At 41.5% G+C, this 21,577-nt stretch overlaps 1 protein-coding gene across 1 annotated transcript; it reads left to right on the plus strand.

The window, feature by feature from the left end:
- The first annotated feature begins 1,421 nt into the window (after window positions 1-1,421).
- LOC135542278 (tubby-related protein 1-like) lies at window positions 1,422-13,422 on the plus strand. Its single transcript, XM_064969118.1, has 15 exons — window positions 1,422-1,749; window positions 2,916-2,969; window positions 3,842-3,878; window positions 6,816-6,933; window positions 7,144-7,263; window positions 7,360-7,494; window positions 7,769-7,882; window positions 8,090-8,251; window positions 8,332-8,417; window positions 8,870-9,037; window positions 9,276-9,388; window positions 9,511-9,619; window positions 9,889-9,987; window positions 10,207-10,378; window positions 10,621-13,422. The coding sequence occupies exons 2-15, from the start codon at window positions 2,923-2,925 to the stop codon at window positions 10,752-10,754; spliced, it is 1,614 nt and encodes a 537-aa protein (XP_064825190.1). The 5' UTR covers window positions 1,422-1,749; window positions 2,916-2,922; the 3' UTR covers window positions 10,755-13,422.
- The last annotated feature ends 8,155 nt before the right edge of the window (window positions 13,423-21,577 follow it).

Consider the following 21,577-nt stretch of genomic DNA (forward strand, 5'->3'; position numbering starts at 1 on the left):
CTTTCATTCAATAGCTTGAATACTGATTTACTGTTGAGACACAGACAGGTGCAGTCTGCAGATGTATAACTGTGTGTGGCCTACAGCACTGTATACCGCAAGAGCTGAATCACAGGAGGTTGGTGGCACTTTAATTGGGGAGGACAGGTTCATAGTGACGGCTTGAACGGAATCAATGGAATAGTATCAAACACATGGTTTCCATGTGTTGGATACCATTCCATTCACACCACATGAGCCATCCTCCCCTCGGCAGCCTCCTGTGGGCTGTATACTGTACAAGTGATACTATCACAACTACAGCACAACTGACTATGCTATGAATACTACTAAAACTACTAAGAATAATATTACTACGAGCAACACATTATTACTACTTCATCATCAGTATTATATTGACTTACAGTCATCTCCGAAAGTATTGGCATCCTTGATTAAGATGAGCAAAAAAGACTGTATGAAATAAATTATACAAATACTGAGCTACATCCTCATTATCCTAGCAAGGGGAGAGGGTGCCAGAGAATTGAAAAGTGGGGTTCCAATCATTTTTCACCTCAATCTTTTTGAGAGAACAAAAGTATTACTTCACAAAATCTCTCTCTGAGCAATTTGTATTAGTAAAAAATATATATATAACTGAGAGAATAAAATTATTACTTAAAATCTCTCTCCGAGCAATTGTTATTGTATAAAAAATATATAAAGTTCAACTTCTTTGGAGCATACAATAGTCAGTATTTGTATTATTTATTTTATACAGTCATATTTTCTCATCTTTATCAAAGGTGCCAATAATTTCACAGTCGACTATATAAATAGCACAACGAATGAAAATCGTGAAAATAGAACCTGTGTTGAGACACGGTAGTCGACAGTTAGTGTAGCCGAAACGCAATGTAAGTACACATTGTTACAATGAATGACACATTATCGTCATGCAATAGGCTTATAAAAACATCTAGCTGCAACGTAAAATCGATTAAAATGGCTGTATACTCAAATGATTGTGCAGAATCTCTCATAAATCTGATGTGCGCCCCCATGTGTTATCACTGGCTCCTGCAACACTTGTGGTCTGCTGATATTCAGCAGCATCTGGTGGTAGAAAGTAGGAACTACAACTGTGCTTCATATGACTGTTGCACGATCACGAAACACCACTCATCCACCAATGGGAAACACACGCTGGTTCTCGTTCATATACCAGAATGTATGTTGAATCGGTATTTTCTTATGCTGGTCCGGTTAGGGAAACTCTTATAATAGAGGTTGACAATCCAACCCTATCAGATCTCCCTCTTTCTTCAAAAAAGGATTGAAAAGTCCCCAGATGGTGTAGAGCTGATTATGGTAAACCGTAGTGTAAGGGGGGGCAGGATGTCTTGTCGTGTCCTGGTGGGGTGGGTGGTAGTGGAAGGGACAGGTTGCCCTGCTGGCAATCTGATTAACAAGTAGTGGTGGAGAGGACTAGTGGAGTTGTTGAGTGGACCAAATCCTTTGTCGGCAATCCTATTAAGAGGTAGTAGTAGTGTGCAGTGGAATAGAGTGGAGTGGATTAGTGAGGTTGAGGGGACCTGTTGCTCTGTAGACAATCATCTTAGTGAAGTGGTCATATGACCAGCCCACATAGCCAGGATCAGTATGAACCCCTGTGGGCAGTCACACAGTGGTGGGCTAAGGGGAGACCACACTGACCACAGCACAGAGCACATCCAATGATCAGCATCTACTTGGAGCCAGTCAAAGGTACATACGTACATACGTGTGTGTGCATGCATGTGTGAGTATGAGCTTGTGCTTATGCCCGTGTTGAGGGCTCTAAAGTGCGACCAATTTGGTCGCATATGTGACGAAATATTTGTCTGTGTGACTAGGAGTTGTATTTTGGGAGCACCGTGCGACTAGGAAAGCAATATTACACATAATAATTGTTGTAATGCTAAGGCATTGCTGTACCGTGGTTTCCGGGTGCCCTCGATAAAAAATATTTGATAGCGTCATGGTTGCGCTATTACTACAGGGAAAACGGCTTGCTTCTAGCACAATCAGGTCAAAAGACCTGGCCCACAATTGATGGCGCAACATTTCTTTCTTCCTATAGCGGACGCCGAGACCGCATTTTACATTCATAAACCATGTCGTGGGCAGTTTTGAACTTACTAGCGCATCGTTAACCATTTGTTTACACTTTGTTCAGTCATGTTACCTCATTGGCTAGCTAATATTACATTAACATTTGGGGCCACAGAAAGAAAGGAAACTGGATTTATAAATATATATATATTTTCTGGTTCCCCTAAATTTCCTGTGGTGCTCCTAACTTTTTTTTTTTTTTAAATTGGGAGCACCAGTGTTATCAATGAAACATTTGAATTTAGATCCCTGCCTATGTTTGTCTGCCTACATGTGTGTGTGTACATGCATGTGACTTTATTTACATATAAAGTAAGATTTTTAAAATTTAACTAGGCAAGTCAGTTAAGAACAAATTCTTATTTACAATGACGGCCTACCCCGGCCAAACCCTAACCCGGACGACGTTGGGCCAATTGTGCGCTGCCCTATGGGTCTCCCAATCACGGCCGGTTGTGATACAGCCTGGAATCAAACCAGGGTCTGTAGTGACGCCTCTAGCACTGAGATGCAGTGCCTTAGACTGCTGCGCCACTCGGGAGCCCACTAAGATTAAGCACCACCATTTCAATTGAAAAACACTTACTGTAAATCAATGTATTACATTGATGAAGGGATCATATTTTGAAATCATAGGCTTACAAACGAAAATAACGTGATTTTTGTCTTCATTTTTTCGTAAGAAGGGTTCTTCCCTCCTTTTTGACACATGTCCAGAGCAACCATCCACTCCTCGAACACAACCACTTTCCTTCTATGATTCCTACCCCTCTCCTCAGGACACTCATGCCTCTCCGGAAGAAAACCCTCAGAGACGTCTGGACAGACGACCGGTAAGATCTTGGTGCATGTCTTAATATACAGTGCCTTCAGAAAGTATTCATACCCCCTTGACTTATTCCAAATGTTGTTCTGTTACAGCCTGAATTCAAAATGGATTAAATATATTATTTTTCTCTCCTCCATCTACCAACAATACTCCACAATGACAAAGTGCAAAAATATATTTTTTAATGTTGCAGCCACCACTGTGCTTGAAAATATGGAGAGTGGTACTCAGCAATGTGTTGTATTGGATTTGCCCCAAACATAACACTTTGTATTCAGGACAAAAATGTAATTGCTTTGTCACATTTTTTCAGTTTTACTTCAGTGCTTTTGCTTTGCTGCAAACATGATGCATGTTTTGGAATATTTTTATTCTGTACAGGCTTCCTTCTTTTCACACTGTCAATTAGGCTAATATTGTGGAGTAACTATAACGTTGTTGATCGATCTTCAGTTTTATCCTATCACAGCCATTCAATCCTGTAAATGTTTTAAAGTTACCATTGGCCTCATGGTGAAATCCCTTAGTGGTTTACCTTCCTTAGGAAGGATGCCCGTGTCTTTGTAGTGACTGGGTGTGTTGATACACCATCCAAAATGTAATTAATAACATCACCGTGCTCACAGGGATTTTCAATGTATGCTTTTTATTTTATTTTTTACCCATCTACCAATAGATGCCCTTCTTTGCAAGGTGTTCTGGAGGGTGCAATGTTACAGATATACATCATGTAGAACAGACATTACACTATTTCGCGAATAATAATAAATAATGTCAGCTCAATGCATCTCAATGTCATATATGTCTTGCCCATACCTATGTCTGAAGAAATGAATTATTAAAAAGTGTCATGATTTTAAAAAATTGATTCCACAGGTCTCAAGAAAGTCAAGCTATGTCCACTCCACATAAGGTAAAAGACAATCATACCAAGTTTTAAAATACAAAAAGATACCTACAGCAGGGTGTGCCTTTGCGTACATTTTTAAGACACTTGTTGCCCATTTACGTGTGTGTGTGTGTGTGTGTGTGTGTGTGTGTGTGTGTGTGTGTGTGTGTGTGTGTGTGTGTGTGTGTGTGTGTGTGTGTGTGTGTGTGTGTGTGTGTGTGTGTGTGTGTGTGTGTGTGTGTGTGTGTGTCGTTTAGTTCTTGTTTTGTGTCCGAGTCAAAGTTGGTTAGTAATGAGTCACATCGACCATTACATTCACAGGGGGGGGTCCGTTACCACATGTGTATAACGGACCTGTGTTTGTCCTCTGTCCTCTAACACACCTCCTCCTACGCCATGTTGGTTCGTCCCGTTGACGTGTCTCTGCCTTTGAAAAGCTGATGACTTTACACATAAATCCTATTAGCAAGTTTCTGCTGATTGCTAGCTATTGAGTCCCAGGCTACTCACTCTCTTCATTATCTCCATTGTGTTGAATTGCCCCCCCCTCTTCCTTTTAAACTAACAACTTTTAGGGAAAAGAGGAGCCTGTAGTTTGTTAGAACTGAAGTCACTGGCCACACAATGTCTGCAGAGAAGGTAACGTTATCGAAACTGTTTTGAGGGGCTTTTCTTGTCGAAGGGACGCCTGAGAGAAGGAATACTCGCGATGGGTCCTATAAATTTAATAACATTTCTCATATAGCATTTTGATTCATTCGGATATACTATAATGGTGTTTACGATGACTACGGGTTAAATTACTTGCCCTCATGATTGCTAGACAATTCAGTGGATAGAAAACCGGTTGACTAGATTATTTCAACCGAATACTCGAGTGATTGAGCATGCTGCTGTGGTATTGTTACAGTTCTAAAGTGGCTGGTTTACCCCAGCTTGTTGTGCTTCGTGAGTAGCCTTTGCTCACAGAAGCAGGACGGGAGCCTCCTGTTTCGTAGCGTGAGGCAGTTTCAGTTTAAAAGGACACCCTCTGGATGCGAGTCTATCACAAGGCCCCCAATCTATCATTTTAACGCAGAGTGCCAAGCGGAGAGGTGCATCGGGTCCCATTGGTATCACTCGGACAGCGATCGAACTATTACACCTCCAATCGCACTTTAACCGCAAGGCCAGAGTCGGTGTCTGTTGCGTATTTATGGTTATGTAGAATTGGCCACTGGGCTTGATTTGGCTCTGACACATTTGTGAGGTAACAAATTTGCTGTGATGTGGGAAAGGCGGTAGGGTAGGGGGGGGGGGGGGGGTCAATGTTGACTGTCATTCATGAAATAGCCAACAATCTATTTGATGGACATATTCAGATTTCTCTTGAAAAAAATCCATGATGACCGCTTGGTCTGCAGGCCGCTAGTGGCAGCTTGTCTGAGGTGAGGACAGAAATAGAGTCACGTCTTAATCGGATTACTGTGGCCATCCATCGCTGCACTCCGTCGTCAGTCCGTTTAAATGAACAGAATAAAAGTGACTGACCTTATTCCAGTTTTCTTGTGATTCTGTGGTGTGGTGATAGTTGGTTTCTGGTCAGTTGTCACATGAAAGGGATTGCTGGGAGTAGTGGGAGGCTGACTGACATAATACCAGAGCGAGTGAATAAGACTGATTCGGAGAAAAGCTGAATGTGCTTGCGTGTTGAATAGAGTTGGGTTGTTCGGTGCACTTCCAGCTGCACACTTCCAACCCCCCCCCCCCCCCTCCCCCTCCCCCCCCACACACACACACACAGCAGCCTTGTGTAATTGATATGACTCTGTTTATTACTCTAAATCTCTTAACGCCCTACTGCTACATTATAATAATGTAACTTCATTTTTCAACACTGGATGTGACAAGACATGTTTGTGATTGAGGCAGGTGACTAATGATTGATTGTTAGGTCACTGTGTCAGAAGGGCAGGTTACATAATATAGAAAGTATTACCTAGAATATTTAAAATGATTGTTATCTGTTCCAAATGTAGACATTACTGAATTGGCCACTCTTTCCTTTTTGAAAATGAATCGGTTTTAAGAGAATGTCTTGACAGTAGTAAAAAGATATAATATGGGATAATCAAGTATACTGTGTTTATAGAAGTGTGATTTGAAATGTACAGTGCTTTACTTGTTTCTGTCTCCATACATTTCTGCTTGCACCTTACTGTCTTTTGGATGGTAAGTCACTAAAATCTTCATGCTCCTGCAACATTTACTATTGGCATACACTGAGTGTACAAAACATTAAGAACACCTTCCTAATATTGAGTTGCACCCCCCTTTTGCCCCCAGAACAGCCTCAATTCGTCAGGGCATGGACTCTACAAAGTGTCAAGTGTTCCACAGGGATGCTGGCCCATGTTGACTCCAATGCTTCCCGCAGTTGTGTCAAGTTGTCTGGATGTCCTTTGGGTAGTGGACCATTCTTGATACACACGGTAAACTGTTGAGTGTGAAAAACCCATCAGCGCTGCAGTTCTTGACACACTTAAACCGGTGCACCTGGCACCTACTATCATACCCTGTTCAATGGCACTTAAATATTTGTCTTGCCCATTCAGCCGTTGAATAGCACACATACACAATCCATGTCTCAATTGTCTCAAGGCTTAAAAATCCTTCTTTAACCTGTTTCCTCCCTTTCATCTATACTGATATAAGCGGATTTAACAAGTGACATCAATAAGGGATTATAGCTTACAACTGGATTCACCAGGTCAGTCTGTCATGGAAAGAGCAGGTGCTCTTAATGTTTTGTGCACTCAGTGTAAAAGCATGGTTCATGCAAAAAGGCTGTTACGCACATACAGTAGATCTTAAACGTAGGATTTTGTCCTTACTGCACAGCTGTGTCATGTCTCTCCGGTCTGCCCCGCTCTCCTTGTCTCCTCTCTGACTCTTCTTCCTGCAGATAATGCTTTCTATAAGCCAAAGAAGAAGGCCGAGTCAGCCAACCCAGCCACCAATGGTGCCGATGCCAAGCCCAAAAAGAGCAAGAACAAGAAGAGCGAAGAGCTGTCTGGAGAAGAGAATCCTGCTGTTCAAAGTATGGACTGCTCTGCAAAGTTTAAATAACATATCTTCAAATGAGACATACGCAAATGATTGGCAAAATGCTGGTGATCCACAAATAAATCATTTCTATCTGAGATAGTGTGCAGTATCCAAATGTAATGAATTAATATGGCTATCGCTCAAAAGTATATTCATTTCTTTGGAGGTCAACTCTCAATTCATTTTTTTTGTTGTCAAATAGGTGGGAAAAAGGTCAAGAAAAAGAAACCAGACGGAGAAAAAACAGAAAAGGAAAAAGTGAAAGGGAAAGAGAAAGACGAGCTAAAGAAGAAAACAAAAAGTGTGCCAAAGAAACAGAAAGGTAAGCAGTCGGCAATATATAACTGAGATGATGCTCTGCGTGGAACTGCATGTTAAAGCATCAACATTTATTTCAAACCCAATTATTTAAAAAAAGTCCCCTTTTCTGCTCAAGGTTCAGATACAGAAGAAGATGATGATGAGGAAGAGACTCCACAAAAGAAGGCAAAGAAAAAGACACCAAAAGAAGGTTCTGACAAAGATGGCATGGAGAAGAAATCCAAAGCGAAAGGTGGGCAGGAGTTACTGAAACAACAAGAATACGACCTGGTTTAAGAGGATTTGGTAGGAGATTTCTTTGCCGAAATGTTGAGTGAGAGGAAACACTAGTCCCCCACAGCCTTACGTTGTCATCACCAAACAAGCTGTTGCACATTACATACCGGACAGAATGCAAATATGTATACAAAAATACAAAACACGTTTCAGAACTTATTTTTGTATAGCACTGGGGAGAAAATGGCATCGCTTGAGAGGTGTATTTTTGCCTCACGCCTTTTTTTCAGATGACAAAGAGTATGACAAAAAAACGAAGAACGACACCAAGAAAAAGGAACCGGCTTCTCTGTTCTGTGTAAATGGAGATAAGGATAAGTCAGACTCCAAGAGCAAGAAGAAAGGTAAGTGTTAACACTAGCTTTACGTATTGATTTTGCAATTTTAGGGATAAATAATGATCGATTTGATTGGCTGACAATCTCTAACCCATCGTCATGTATTACTTGTGTCCCACACCCATTTTGGAAGAGAACACATTGCAATAATGTTACAGCACTGTAGGTACACTGAGATATGATCATAACCTGGAGTGCATTCTCTAAAACCAGCAGCCAAATCTGATAGTGATGACAGTGAACCAGAAACCAAGTCCAGCAAGTCAAAATCAAAAAAGAAGGAGAACGCCAACCCGGCATCCATGTTCGCAGCAGGGGGAGACAAGGACAAGGGTAAAGACAAGAACAAAGACAAGAAGAAAAAGAAAGGCAAGTGTGTTCTGCTTTAATTAAATACAGCCCAAGGGTTTGGGTGTCTTCCTGCCAGTTTTCCTAATGTTTTATTTTTCTATCAGCCAAAGCATCAGAGAGTGACGATTCTGACTCTGAGGCAGAAAAAGGGACAAAAAAGAAAAAGGGAAAAGGGAAGAAGAAGAAGAAGGTAGGTTTGTGTCTGCCGGTCCCCGTTTAGTGACTAGGCTCTCGATTCAATCCGTATCGCATAAGTTCAGCACTATAGCACAATACCAATTGGACTGTAAATGCTGCCTATGTTGGTTCAATCAGAAATGACCTTTTACATTTCAAACGCACTATAGTGCTGAACTTCTGCGATTATGGATTGAATCGTGACCTAGGTCACAATGTTGCTACTGCACAGTGATGGTTTGTGGGGTGGAGTATACAATGCTGCATTCTTCTGATCAGGGCTCCAAAAAAAGATTACTCCTTGCCTCATCAACCACGCTGGATAAGAAAGTTTAAGGTCTCTCCCCTTTGACCTTCTCCAATGCATTTTAAGAAACAGGCAGAGAGAGAGGATGAAAATGTAGATAGAGCCATGTATAAATTAACCTACTGATAATCCAGTTATTTTTTTTGTCCCACATTCAGGAGGAGAGGCCTCCATCCCCGGACATTGAGTTTGACAGCCTGGAGGAGTTTGTCCTGCAGCCAGCCCAGCAGGGGGTGACGGTCAAATGCAAGATGACCCGGGACAAGAGGGGCATGGACAAAGGCTTGTACCCCACATATTATCTCCACCTCGACAATGAAAAGAAGGTGAGGCACTCCCGGAGGTCCAATTTAGGGGTTTGTGGATCTCTATTCTGTCCGTCAATGTATTATAACCCACAAATGTGGCTTCAGATGAGTCACACACCGCTTTTGAGGTTTTGGTTTCAAAATGAATCTCAGTCTGAGATGGAGCCAACGTGAGCTTAAAACCAAGTTGTGGATTTACGTTATGTTATGCTTTTGAGGAATCATTGTCCAGGAGATTTGTTCTGTGTTTTTACAGGTCTTTCTACTGGCTGGGAGAAAACGAAAGAAAAGCACAACCTCCAATTACCTTATCTCCATTGACCCCACAGACTTGTCTAGGGGTGGAGAAAATTTCATTGGAAAGTTGAGGTATCCGTAACCTATAGTCATAGATAAACTGTAACTTGTCTATAAAATACATAGTATTACACCTGGAATCATGCGTTTCATAAGCTCGTTGCATTCATGGATTGATTATTTACACTCCATAGGTCCAATATGATGGGCACGAAGTTCACAGTGTTTGACAATGCTCTGCATCCAGACAGAGCTCTACCAGACATGTCCAATGCTCGCCAAGAACTAGCAGCCATCATTTATGTAAGGCTTTGACATTCACATTGAAGTACCCTTTGTGAAGGTTTTATAAGTAGTTTACAAACTGCTAATTATTTCTGTATAGTTGAGCCATTCAATGACTCTTTAATGGGTTACAAAGGGTTAGTGAAGGGGCTATAGGTACTTCAAAGAATGTTCATTATAAGATTGTAATTAGAAAATCTTACATTAAATTGATAAATGGTGGACTCCCAACTTCCATGACAATGTAATTCCTATTTCCGCGTATCGCTCTGACCTTTGGTCGACAGGAAACTAATGTCTTGGGAATAAAGGGCCCCAGAAGGTTGACCGTCATCATCCCAGGGATGGGCAAGGACAGTGAACGGGTACCCATCCGACCTCGCAGCGTAAGCAAACCATTGTTTTACAGATGTCATTCTGCTTGTGTTATGGATGAGGATGAACAACACCATTGTCCTGATTTTAAAGGTCTTGAATGAGCAATCTTTTGTAGGAGGCCACATAATACATTGGATGGTCTCCTTTCACCGCAACATTCCTCGGTGTCCATATTGTTAATGTGACCAGCCACACTGCTGCGTTTCTCCCACATCCCTCTTCCTCAGGACAACAACGGTTTACTGATGAAGTTCCAGAACAGAAAGATGGACAATCTGATCGAACTCCACAACAAGACCCCCACGTGGAACGACGACACGGCGTCACATGTGCTGAACTTCAACGGCAGGGTCACACAGGCCTCCATCAAGAACTTTCAGATCATCCACAGCAAAGATGGTGAGAAGAGCCTCAAACCGAAAAATCATCCACAATCATAACATCGTGTACATATTGCTTATTTCTAGTAACTATCATATACAATACCGGTGGATGAAATTCCAAGAACAAAAATAAGGTGAATAACGTTGAATAGAGTCACAAAGCTCCCAAATACAGTATATTTTCTGGGAGTTTTTTTGTTGCAAAAGTGTAAATGTAAAACTGTGTGTACATTGTTTTCATTTCTTTCCTTTTTCTAGAGGCCTATATTGTGATGCAGTTTGGACGAGTAGCAGATGATGCTTTCACTCTGGACTATAGCTACCCCATGTGTGCGGTGCAGGCCTTTGCCATCGCTCTATCCAGCTTTGATGGCAAAATAACCTGCGAATAACAGGAAACTATGGGCCCCTGTGCCGCCTCAAGCTGCTGCAACTCGTTATATTACAGATGCACACTACCAGAAAGAAGAATTTCGTTCACCACTCAACATCAGTGCAAGGTACACAGAAGGATGGACGTCCTAGACGAGATGGGAATCCAAGTGCATTTGATAACACATGGACTGCCTTCTGGGATTGTTTGGTTTGTTTGCGTCTCATGCACAGGAGGCTGCTGAGGGGAGGGTGGCTCATAATAATAGCCCGGAACTGAGCTGACGGAATGGCATCTTGATGACAGCTTGGTAATTAAATTTTTGCATCTGAGCTCCTAGAGTGTGCGGCTCTCTTTTATTTTCAGGAATGGCATCAAACACCTGGAAACCATGTGTTTGATACCACTCCACTAATTCCACTCCAGCCATTACCATGAGCCAGTCCTCCCAAATGAAGGCGCCACCAACCTCCTGTGGTCTCATGATAAGCATAAACTTTTCTGGGAACAACGTTACTTTGTCCATAGGAGATCCTTGCTGATGCTGCATGCAAGGCTGAGCACTTGAAATGTGGTGTGCTTTGGCACATACACCAATTGGGGGATGAAAGTAACATTGAAGACTGAAAGCCTATCTCCCTCCCATCTACATCAAGGATTTTATAGTATAGTACATGTACAATTCATTCTGTTGTATTTCGTTTGGAAGGCAAAACCAAACATGTGTAATCTCAAGTCCATTGGTAGAAAAACTGGGTCTACGTGGACTAATTTAGGCATACTTGTTCTTATTATCAGTAGGGTTACGCTTGTTTCCATGCATTGTGTTATGTCAGCATTATGAAATTGACCTTATTTTAGCTCAATGTGTGCTTATCAGATGTCTACTGTATGTTCATGTTCGGGATTTTTATCACCAATATTATGACCTCCTTAAACAAATTAGAGGTTTCATTGTGAACACTTAAGAGGCAGTGGCACAAGGCAATATGCTTGTACCAATTGACTGTCAACAGTCACAAGTATTTTACTAATCTCATTTGCTGTTCTCATTCCACTCAAGCAACAATTTTGTTGTTCTGATACCTGCCTTTTTATGTTCTCTCTATGTACAGTTGAAGTCGGAAGTTTACATACACCTTAGCCAAATACATTTAAACTCAGTTTTTCACAATTCCTGACATGTAATCCTAAAATTCCCTGTTTTATGTCAGTTAGGATCACCATTTTATCTTGAATATGAAATGTCAGAATAATAGAGAATGATTTATTTCAGCTTTTATTTCTTTCATCACATTCCCAGTGGGTCAGAAGTTCATACACTCAATTAGTATTTGTTAGCATTACCTTTAAATTGTTTAACTTAGGTCAAACGTTTTGGGTAGCCTTCCACAATAAGTTGGGTGAATTTGGGCCCATTCCTCCTGACAGAGCTGGTGTAACTGAGTTAGATTTGTAGGCCTCCTTGCTCGCACACACTTTTTCAGTTCTGCCCACAAATGTTTTATAGGTTTGAGGTCAGGGCTTTGTGATTGCCTCTCCAATACCTTGACTTTGTTATCCTTAAGCCATTTTGCCACAACTTTGGAAGTATGCTTGGGGTCATTGTCCATTTGGAAGACCCATTTGCGACCAAGTTTTAACTTCCTGACTGATGTCTTGAGATGTTGCTTCAATATATCCATATCTTTCCTCCTTTCATGATGCCATCTATTGTGTGAAGTGCACCAGTCCCTCCTGCAGCAAAGCACCCCCACAACGCACAAGATGCGTTCATCTCTAGTAGACAGAACACGTCTCCTTCCTGAGCGGTATGGCGGCTGCGTGGTCCCATGGTGTTTATACTTGCGTACTATTATTTGTATAGATGAAAGTGGTACCTTCAGGTGTTTGAACCAGACTTGTGGAGGTCTACAATTTTTTTTCTGAGGTCTTGGCTGATTTCTTTTGATTTTCCCATGATGTCAAGCAAAGAGGCACTGAGTTTGAAGGTAGGCCTTGAAATACATCCACAGGTACACCTCCAATTGACTCAAATTATGTAAATTAGCCTATAATTTTCTGGAATTTTCCAAGCTGTTTAAAGACACAGTCAACTTAGTGTATGTGAACTTCTGACCCACTGGAATTGTGATACAGAGAATTATAAGTGAAATAATCTGTCTAAACAATTGTTGGAATAATGACTTGTGTCATGCACAAAGTAGATGTCCTAACCGACTTGCCAAAACTATAGTTAACAAGAAATTTGTAGAGTGGTTGAAAAACTAGTTTTAATGACTCCAACCGAAGTGTATGTAAACCGAGAACTGTATGTTCTCTCTTAGGCTAGATTCTGACTTTGTATGAATCATGTGGACAAGAGACTTATATTGACAGCTATTGACAAACATAAAGCTCCATTATTGTTGTTTTGATAACGATTCTTAATGTATGATCAGAAGGTAACAATGCATTTCAGTGTCTTGCAAACCAAAGTGCAGGCTTGGAGATAACATGCTCAAATAAAGTATGACATGTTTAAAACATTCTTACAGGATAAGCATATTGTTGCACAAACAATTTTATTTACACCTGCTACGTTAGGTTGCACAAATCCAAAAGATGACGCTGTAGTTTACTGTGCATTTGACAGCACTATACTAGTGTTTACATTAAAACTAATTGGAAACTCAATGCTAACTGTGGCCTGCAGTGATTCGATTCTTGCTTTTGTCTGACAATATATTTGTAACTGGAAAATGTTTTTTTTTATGACGAGAGAATTGGTTACAAATGTATCAGCCGTTGGTTTTCTAGTTGTGGACTATGGCGTGAGATGTGTTTCTTTATTCTGTAAATATGTCTACCGCGATCTGTGCGTATTCAGCATAACTCACAAATAAAATTGATTATGAATTTATAAAAATATGTAAACATGTCACTATAAACAATCTGTGAATATGTAAAACATTAAATCAATTAAACCATAACCTGTGAATACGTAAAACGATTGAACAAATGTTCACAATAAGTCATGAATAAATCGATCCGTAAATATATTCAACATAGCTCACAAATAAAACAACAATTTGTTCAGAAATCCCTAACATTTACAACGGTGGAATTTGCACATTCAAAAAGTGCTTGTGGATCTGTATTCCACCTGTCAATGTATGCAATCCACAAATGAGTCGCTGTGACGCGCAGAGTGAAGCAAAGTGTCTCATTTATCCATAATAAAGAACAACCATGAAATGTGCGTATAATGTATATTTATCCAACAAATTAAACTCTGCAAAAAAAGAAACGCCCTCTCACCGCCAACTGCGTTAATTTTCAGCAAACTTAACATGTGTAAATGTTTGTATGAACACAATATTCAACAACTGCGACATAAACTGAACAACAACCACAGACGTGACTAACAGAAATTGAATAATGTGTCCCTGAATAAAGGTGGGTCAAAATCAAAAGTAATAGTCAGTATCTGGTGTGGCCACCAGCTGCATTAAGTACTGCAGTGCATTTCCTCCTCATGGAATGCACCTGATTTGCCAGTTCTTGCTGTGAGATGATACCCCACTCTTCCACCAAGGCACCTGCAAGTTCCCGGACATTTCTGGGGGGAATGGCACTAGCCCTCACCCTCCGATCCAACAGGTCCCAGACATGCTCAATGGGATTGATTTCCGGGCTCTTCGTTGGCCATGGCCATGTCTTGCAGGAAATCACGCACAGAACGAGCAGTATGGCTGGTGGCATTGTCAAGCTGGAGGGTCATGTCAGGATGAGTCTGCAGGAAGGGTACCTGAGGGAGGAGGATTGCCTGCAATGACAACAAGCTCAGTCCAATGATGCTGTGACACACCGCCCCAGACCATGACAGACCCTTCACCTCCAAATTGATCCCGCTCCAGAGTACAGGCCTGGGTGTAACGCTCATTCCTTCAACGATAAACTCGAATCCGACCATCACTCCTCGGGAGACAAAACCGCAACTCGTCAGTGAAGAGCACTTTTTGCCAGTCCTGTCTTGTCCAGCGACAGTGGGCTTGTGCCCATGGGCGATGCTGTTGCCGGTGATGTCTGGTGAGGACCTGCCTTAAAATAAGCCTACAAGCTCTCAGTCTAGCCTCTCTCAGCCTATTGTGGACAGTCCGCAAGGCAATCAAACAAGCTAAGCGTCAGTATAGAGACAAAGTAGAATCTCAATTCAACGGCTCAGACACAAGAGGTATGTGGCAGGGTCTCCAGTCAATCACGGATTACAAAAAGAAAACCAGCCCCGTCACGGACCAGGATGTCTTGCTCCCAGGCAGACTAAATAACTTTTTTGCCCGCTTTGAGGACAATACAGTGTCACTGACATGGCCTGCAACCAAAACATGCGGCCTCTCCTTCACTGCAGCCGAGGTGAGGAAAACATTTAAACGTGTTAACCCTCGCAAGGCTGCAGGCCCGACGGCATCTCCAGCCGCGCCCTCAGAGCATGCGCAGACCAGCTGGCTGGTGTGTTTACGGACATAGTCAATCAATCCCTATCCCAGTCTGCTGTTCCCACATGCTTCAAGAGGGCCACCATTGTTCCTGTTCCCAAGAAAGCTAAGGTAACTGAGCTAAACGACTATCGCCCCGTGGCACTCACTTCCATCATCATGAAGTGCTTTGAGAGACTAGTCAAGGACCATATCACCTCCACCCTACCTGACACCCTAGACCCACTCCAATTTGCTTACCGCCCAAATAGGTCCACAGACGATGCAATCTCAACCACACTGCACACTGCCCTAACCCTTCTGGACAAGAGGAATACCTATTTGACAATGTTGTTCATCGACTACAGCTCGGCATTTAACACCATAGTACCCTCCAAGCTCGTCATCAAGCTCGAGACCCTAGGTCTCGACCCCGCCCTGTGCAACTGGGTACTGGACTTCCTGACGGGCCGCCCCCAGGTGTTGAGGGTAGGCAACAACATCTCCACCCCGCTGATCCTCAACACTGGGGCCCCACAAGGGTGTGTTCTGAGCCCTCTCCTGTACTCCCTGTTCACCCACGACTGCGTGGCCACGAACACCTCCAACTCAATCATCAAGTTTGCGGACGACACAACAGTGGTAGGCTTGATTACCAACAACGGCGAGACGGCCCACAGGGAGGAGGTGAGGGCCCTCGAAGTGTGGTGTCAGGAAAATAACCTCACACTCAACGTCAACAAAACTTAGGAGATGATTGTAGACTTCAGGAAACAGCAGAGGGTACACCCCCTATCCACATTGATGGAACAGTAGTGGAGAGGGTAGTAAGTTTTAAGTTCCTCGGCATACACATCACAGACAAACTGAATTGGTCCACCCACACAGACAGCATCATGAAGAAGACGCAGCAGCGCCTCTTCAACCTCTGGAGGCTGAAGAAATTCGGGCTTGTCACCAAAAGCACTCACAAATTTCTACAGATGCACAATCGAGAGCATCCTGGCGGGCTGTATCACCGCCTGGTACGGCAACTGCTCTGCCCACAACCGTAAGGCTCTCCAGAGGGTAGTGAGGTCTGCACAACGCATCTCCGGGGGCAAACTACCTGCCCTCCAGGACACGTACACCACCCAATGTTACAGGAAGGTCATAAAGATCATCAAGGACAACAACCACCCGAGCCACTGCCTGTTCACCCCGCTATCATCCAGAAGGCGAGGTCAGTACAGGTGCATCAAAGCTGGGACCGAGAGACTGAAAAACAGCTTCTATCTCAAGGCCATCAGACTGTTAAACAGCCACCACTAACATTGAGTGGCTGCTGCCAACACACTGACTCAACTCCAGCCACTTTAATAATGGGAATTGATGGGAAATGATGTAAAATATATCACTAGCCACTTTAAACAATGCTACCTAATATAATGTTTACATACCCTACATTATTCTTCTCATATGTATACGTATATACTGTACTCTATACCATCTACTACATCTTTATGTAATACATGTATCACTAGCCACTTTAACTATGCCACTTTGTTTACATACTCATGTCATATGTATATACTGTACTCGATACCATCTACTGTATCTTGCCTATGCCGCTCTTTACCATCACTCATTCATATATCTTTATGTACATATTCTTTATCCCCCTACACTTGTGTGTATAAGACAGTAGTTTTGGAATTGTTAGTTAGATTACTTGTTGGTTATTACTGCATTGTCGGAACTAGAAGCACAAGCATTTCGCTACACTCGCGTTAACATCTGCTAACCATGTGTATGTGACAAATACAATTTGATTAGATTTGATTTGATTTTGACCTTTTACAATTAAGATCTGTGAAGTTATTTGGATTTTTACGAATTATCTTTGAAAGACAGGGTCCTGAAAAAGAGACGTTTATTTTTTGCTGAGTTTATGTTGAAATGTTCAACAAATTACTTTAGAATTCATGATATATTCGACCATTGGGGCATGCAATGGGAGTGTGGGCTTTCGACATCAGCCCACTAGCCAAGCAGCTAGTGTTGGACACTAAACTAACATTAACTAGTTCATTGTTTATTCAGGAATGTGTCAATTATGAAGCACCACTCAGTTTTAAAATCCCATATTGGTGATCTTTCAGGGACTAAACAGCACAGTTGATGCATGAGCACTCTTTCTAGACTGGTGCGGAGGTAAGAAATTGTAACATTATCTGATCAAATGTTTTTCTGCTCCATGTAAGTTTGCTTGCTAGCTAGCCAAGTCATTTGTTGTGCATCCTTAGCTACATGAATGTTGTTTCCTAGTCAATACATGCATTCTGTGTCTGATTAATGTCAGTTCAATATCCTCTGTATTGCGTTGCACTGTTGGATTGAGGGGATGGGCAATGTTACCAGTTAAATAAATGGCCAGGTTATTCTACTCATATGGTAAAATGTCCTGACTGACCTGACAATAATAACGTGAGAGTTTAATTGTGTAACAATGCACAGGTCATGTTATGATGATGGTTCAAGATAATCCAAAAAATTGTTCGGAAGACATGACCAAACGTGTGACGACTTGATCAACCTTCGGAATATGTAAAACTGCACAATGATGGCACATTAAAAGTGCAAAAACAAGTGCACCAATTCACACACTCCGTCATCCATCCACACACACACCGGGAAGTAGTTAAAAAAAAGTTGTCAGGAAGAGCAACTGTGTGCTATTGGCTTGGGTTCCAGCATGTGGTCCACTTTCTTGCCTCCTTTTATTGAGTGACTCCTGTTTTATACAAGTTTGATCAAATAGCTTAATAAGATGCTATTTAAAAATGCCTTGTCCTGTGTAACAAGTGGCGTGTGCTGCCCAGTTGACGTCAAACTCAATGTTATTATTATATTCCTACTGTTCCCAGAGCGGTCCATTCTGAGTCGGCCTAGCACCAGGACCCCGCTAGGCTGGTTTTACCACTGACCAGCTGCTTTTGGACCCTACTGAATCTCCCCGCTCGTCAAGCTCCCGTTTCTTTCAGGCCCTTCCTGAGTCGTTTGATCTGACTGCTGACTCAGCAAAGGATCTATAGCGGTTTTTCCCAAACTCCTGGGGACACCAAGGGGTGGATAAATTGGACATTTTAAATAAACAAAAATTAAAACATCCCTAGCACGACTACACAACTGATTCAAATAATCAACTCGTAAATCTAGATTTGATTATTTAAATCAGATGTGTAATGAAGTCAAAAACTAAATGTGCACCCCTTTAGGGTCCCCAGATTAGAGTTTTGGAAACGCTGACCTTAAGAATATGATAAGATGTCAGTAGTGTGGTTCAGCATATCATTTTAAGGGATGTTTTGCTCATTGTGTAAAAGATGGGCACAGTCAGACAGGATGGATTCCCCTATATGGATTGATTATAGGATTTATAGAATATAGGATCGATTCCCCACTGTCAAGACCAACAGATTTCCATGTGAATATTCTAATATCCGCATAAATAAAAAAAAGATGCACATTTTCCCACTCGTGGTGTGTCCACCAAACTGATTTGCTGCAGATAAAAATCAGTGTGTGATGACGTAGTGTACACAACATTTCCTTTTCCGCTTAAATGTTCATGTACCAAGCAATAATCTAAAGTTCAATGTGTTTACATTGCATTTTCAACTCTAACGATAGTTTTGTCACAAAATCAGTTGCGTTAAAAGAGCTGTGGATATCTGTGTAATATTTGTACAAATTCACAGATTATGGTTTAATTTGTGAAATATTTGTACATATTTACGGAGTATGGTTTGATTTACGAAATATTCCAATATATTCACAGATCATAGTTTTATTTGTGAGTTATGTTGAGAACATACATATTTACAGAATAAAGAAACAAATCTCACTCCATTGCATTTAGGATGAAAAAAAACTTTTGGGTTGACGATCCTGAGAGCGAGGGGGAAGGTGTGTTCTCTGCCCGAACCTGCTCTGGCAGTTGTCCAAACTCGCAGAGGCAATGAAGCTTGAAAGACTAGGTGTTCTGGACAGATGCAGGGCAACGATGCACAGAGATCCTCGCTGAATAGTTCTCTCAAGAGTTGTCTACAGGAAGTGTCCATAGTTAACAGAGCGAGTTAATACTGCGACACTGTTGTTTTACCCACACGTTGTTGTTGTTGCCTACACTTCACTTCTAATTTTTGGAACACGTTTTCAGGAGCAAACAAACCCTGTACCACCAATGCCAACAATCGCAATCATGGGTTTGACCAACAGACGGAGCTATTCTATTGTCGGATGTGAATGCTAGTACATGTTCACAAAAAGCATTTTTTTATGTTATGAATTTGAGCATACCTCTAAAGGGTTACATCATGGAGTTTGACACTCTTGAGATGCATAATGACATGCTCGACCTACAGTACCAGTCAAAAGTTCAGACACACCGAATCAATCCAGGTTTTTCCTATATTTTTTCCTACTTTCTACACTATAGAATAATAGTGAAGACCTCAAAACTATGAAATAACACACATGGAATCATGTAGTAACCAAAAATATATTTCAGATTTGAGATTTTTCAAAGTAGCCACCTTTTGCCTTGACAGCTTTGGACACGCTTGGCATTCTCTCAACCAGCTTCATGGGGTAGTCACCTGGAATGCATTTCAATTAACAGCTGTGCCTTGTTATAAGTTAATTCGTGGAATTTCTTTCCTTCTTAATGCGTGTGAGCCATTCAGTTGTGTTGTGACAAGGTAGGGGTGGTATACAGAAGACTATTTGGTAAAAGACCAAGTTCATATTATGGCAAGAACAGCTCAAATAAGCAAAGAGAAACAACAGTCCATCATTACTTTAAGACATGAAGGTCAGTCAATCTGGAACATTTCAAGGTCTTTTAAAGTTTCTTCAAATGCAGTCTCAAAAACCATCAAGTGCTATGATGAAACTGGCTCTCATGAGGATTTACCAGCCTCAGAAATTGCAGCCCAAATAAAAGCTTCACAGAGTTCAAGTAACAGACGCATCTCAAAATCAACTGTTCATAGGAGATTGCATGGATCAGACCTTCATGGTCAAATTGCGGCAAAGAAACAACTACTAAAAGGACACCAAAAATAAGAAGAGACTTACTTGGGCCAAGAAACACGAACAATGGACATTAGATCGGTGGAAATCTGTCCTTTCGTCTGATGAGTCCAAATCTGGGATTTTTGGTTCCAACCGCCGTGTCTTCGTGAGACACAGAGTAGGTGACCAGATGATCTCTGCATGTGTGGTTCCCATGAAGCATGGAGAAGGAGGTGTGATGGTGTGGGGGTGCTTTGCTGGTGACACTGATTTATTTAGAATTCAAGGCACACTTAACCAGCATGGCTACCACAGCATTCTGCAGTGATATGAGATCCCATCTGATTTGCGCTTAGTGGGACTATCATTTGTTTTTCAACAGGACAATGACCCAACACATCTCCAGGTATTGTAAGGGCTATTTGACCAAGAAGGAGAGTGATGAAGGTCTGCATCATATGGCCTGGCCTCCACAATCACCCGACCTTAACCCTGTTGAGATGGTTTGGGACGAGTTAGACCACAGAGTGAAGCAAAAGCAGCCAACAAGTGATCAGCATGTGGGAACTCCTTCAAGACTGTTAGAAAAGCATTCCATGTGAAGCTGGTTTAGAGAATGCCAAGAGTGTGCAAAGCTGTCATCAAGGCAATGGGTGGCAACTTTGAAGAATCTAAAATATATTTTGATTTGTTTAACACTTTTTTGGTTACTACATGATTCCAAGTGTGTTATTTCATAGTTTGTCTTCACTATTATTCTACAATGTAGAAAATAGTCAAAATAAAGAAAAAAAACCTCAAATGAATAGGTGTCCAAACATTTTACTGGTACTGTATTTTCGACCTTACTTCAGTGAAATATGTAAATTCCTCAGGAGGAAACATACCGTAATATAATGTTAATAATGATACTGTTAATTGTCTGTGCACATTTTTGTGATAATTATAACAATAATATCATAATTATACTGTTAGGCCTATTATTACTTTTTGAAATGTAGCCTACGGGTTCTCATTTAACACACATAACTTTACATTCACATCTATTCCACTTGCTTTATAACACAGCAAGTTTCACACCAAGCAATACAAGTCATCCTGTGATCTTAGCTGTTTTTTTACATTTTTTTTTTTTTACATTTTACTGCGTTGGTCATTTCAAGTGGCACAGCCAGAGAACGAAAGGCAACTTCAACGAAGAATCCTCTCTTGATAATACTTCTCTGAAATCGTCTACGGTAGGATCGACACCCGGTACCGTATTTTCAAAATCGTGGGGGGAGATTTCAGTAAAGTCACTGCCCCCAAGTATGTTGATTGACGTTAC

The sequence above is a fragment of the Oncorhynchus masou genome, chromosome 6 (assembly GCF_036934945.1).
Source record: "Oncorhynchus masou masou isolate Uvic2021 chromosome 6, UVic_Omas_1.1, whole genome shotgun sequence".
In the NCBI taxonomy this organism is placed as follows: Eukaryota; Metazoa; Chordata; class Actinopteri; order Salmoniformes; family Salmonidae; genus Oncorhynchus; species Oncorhynchus masou.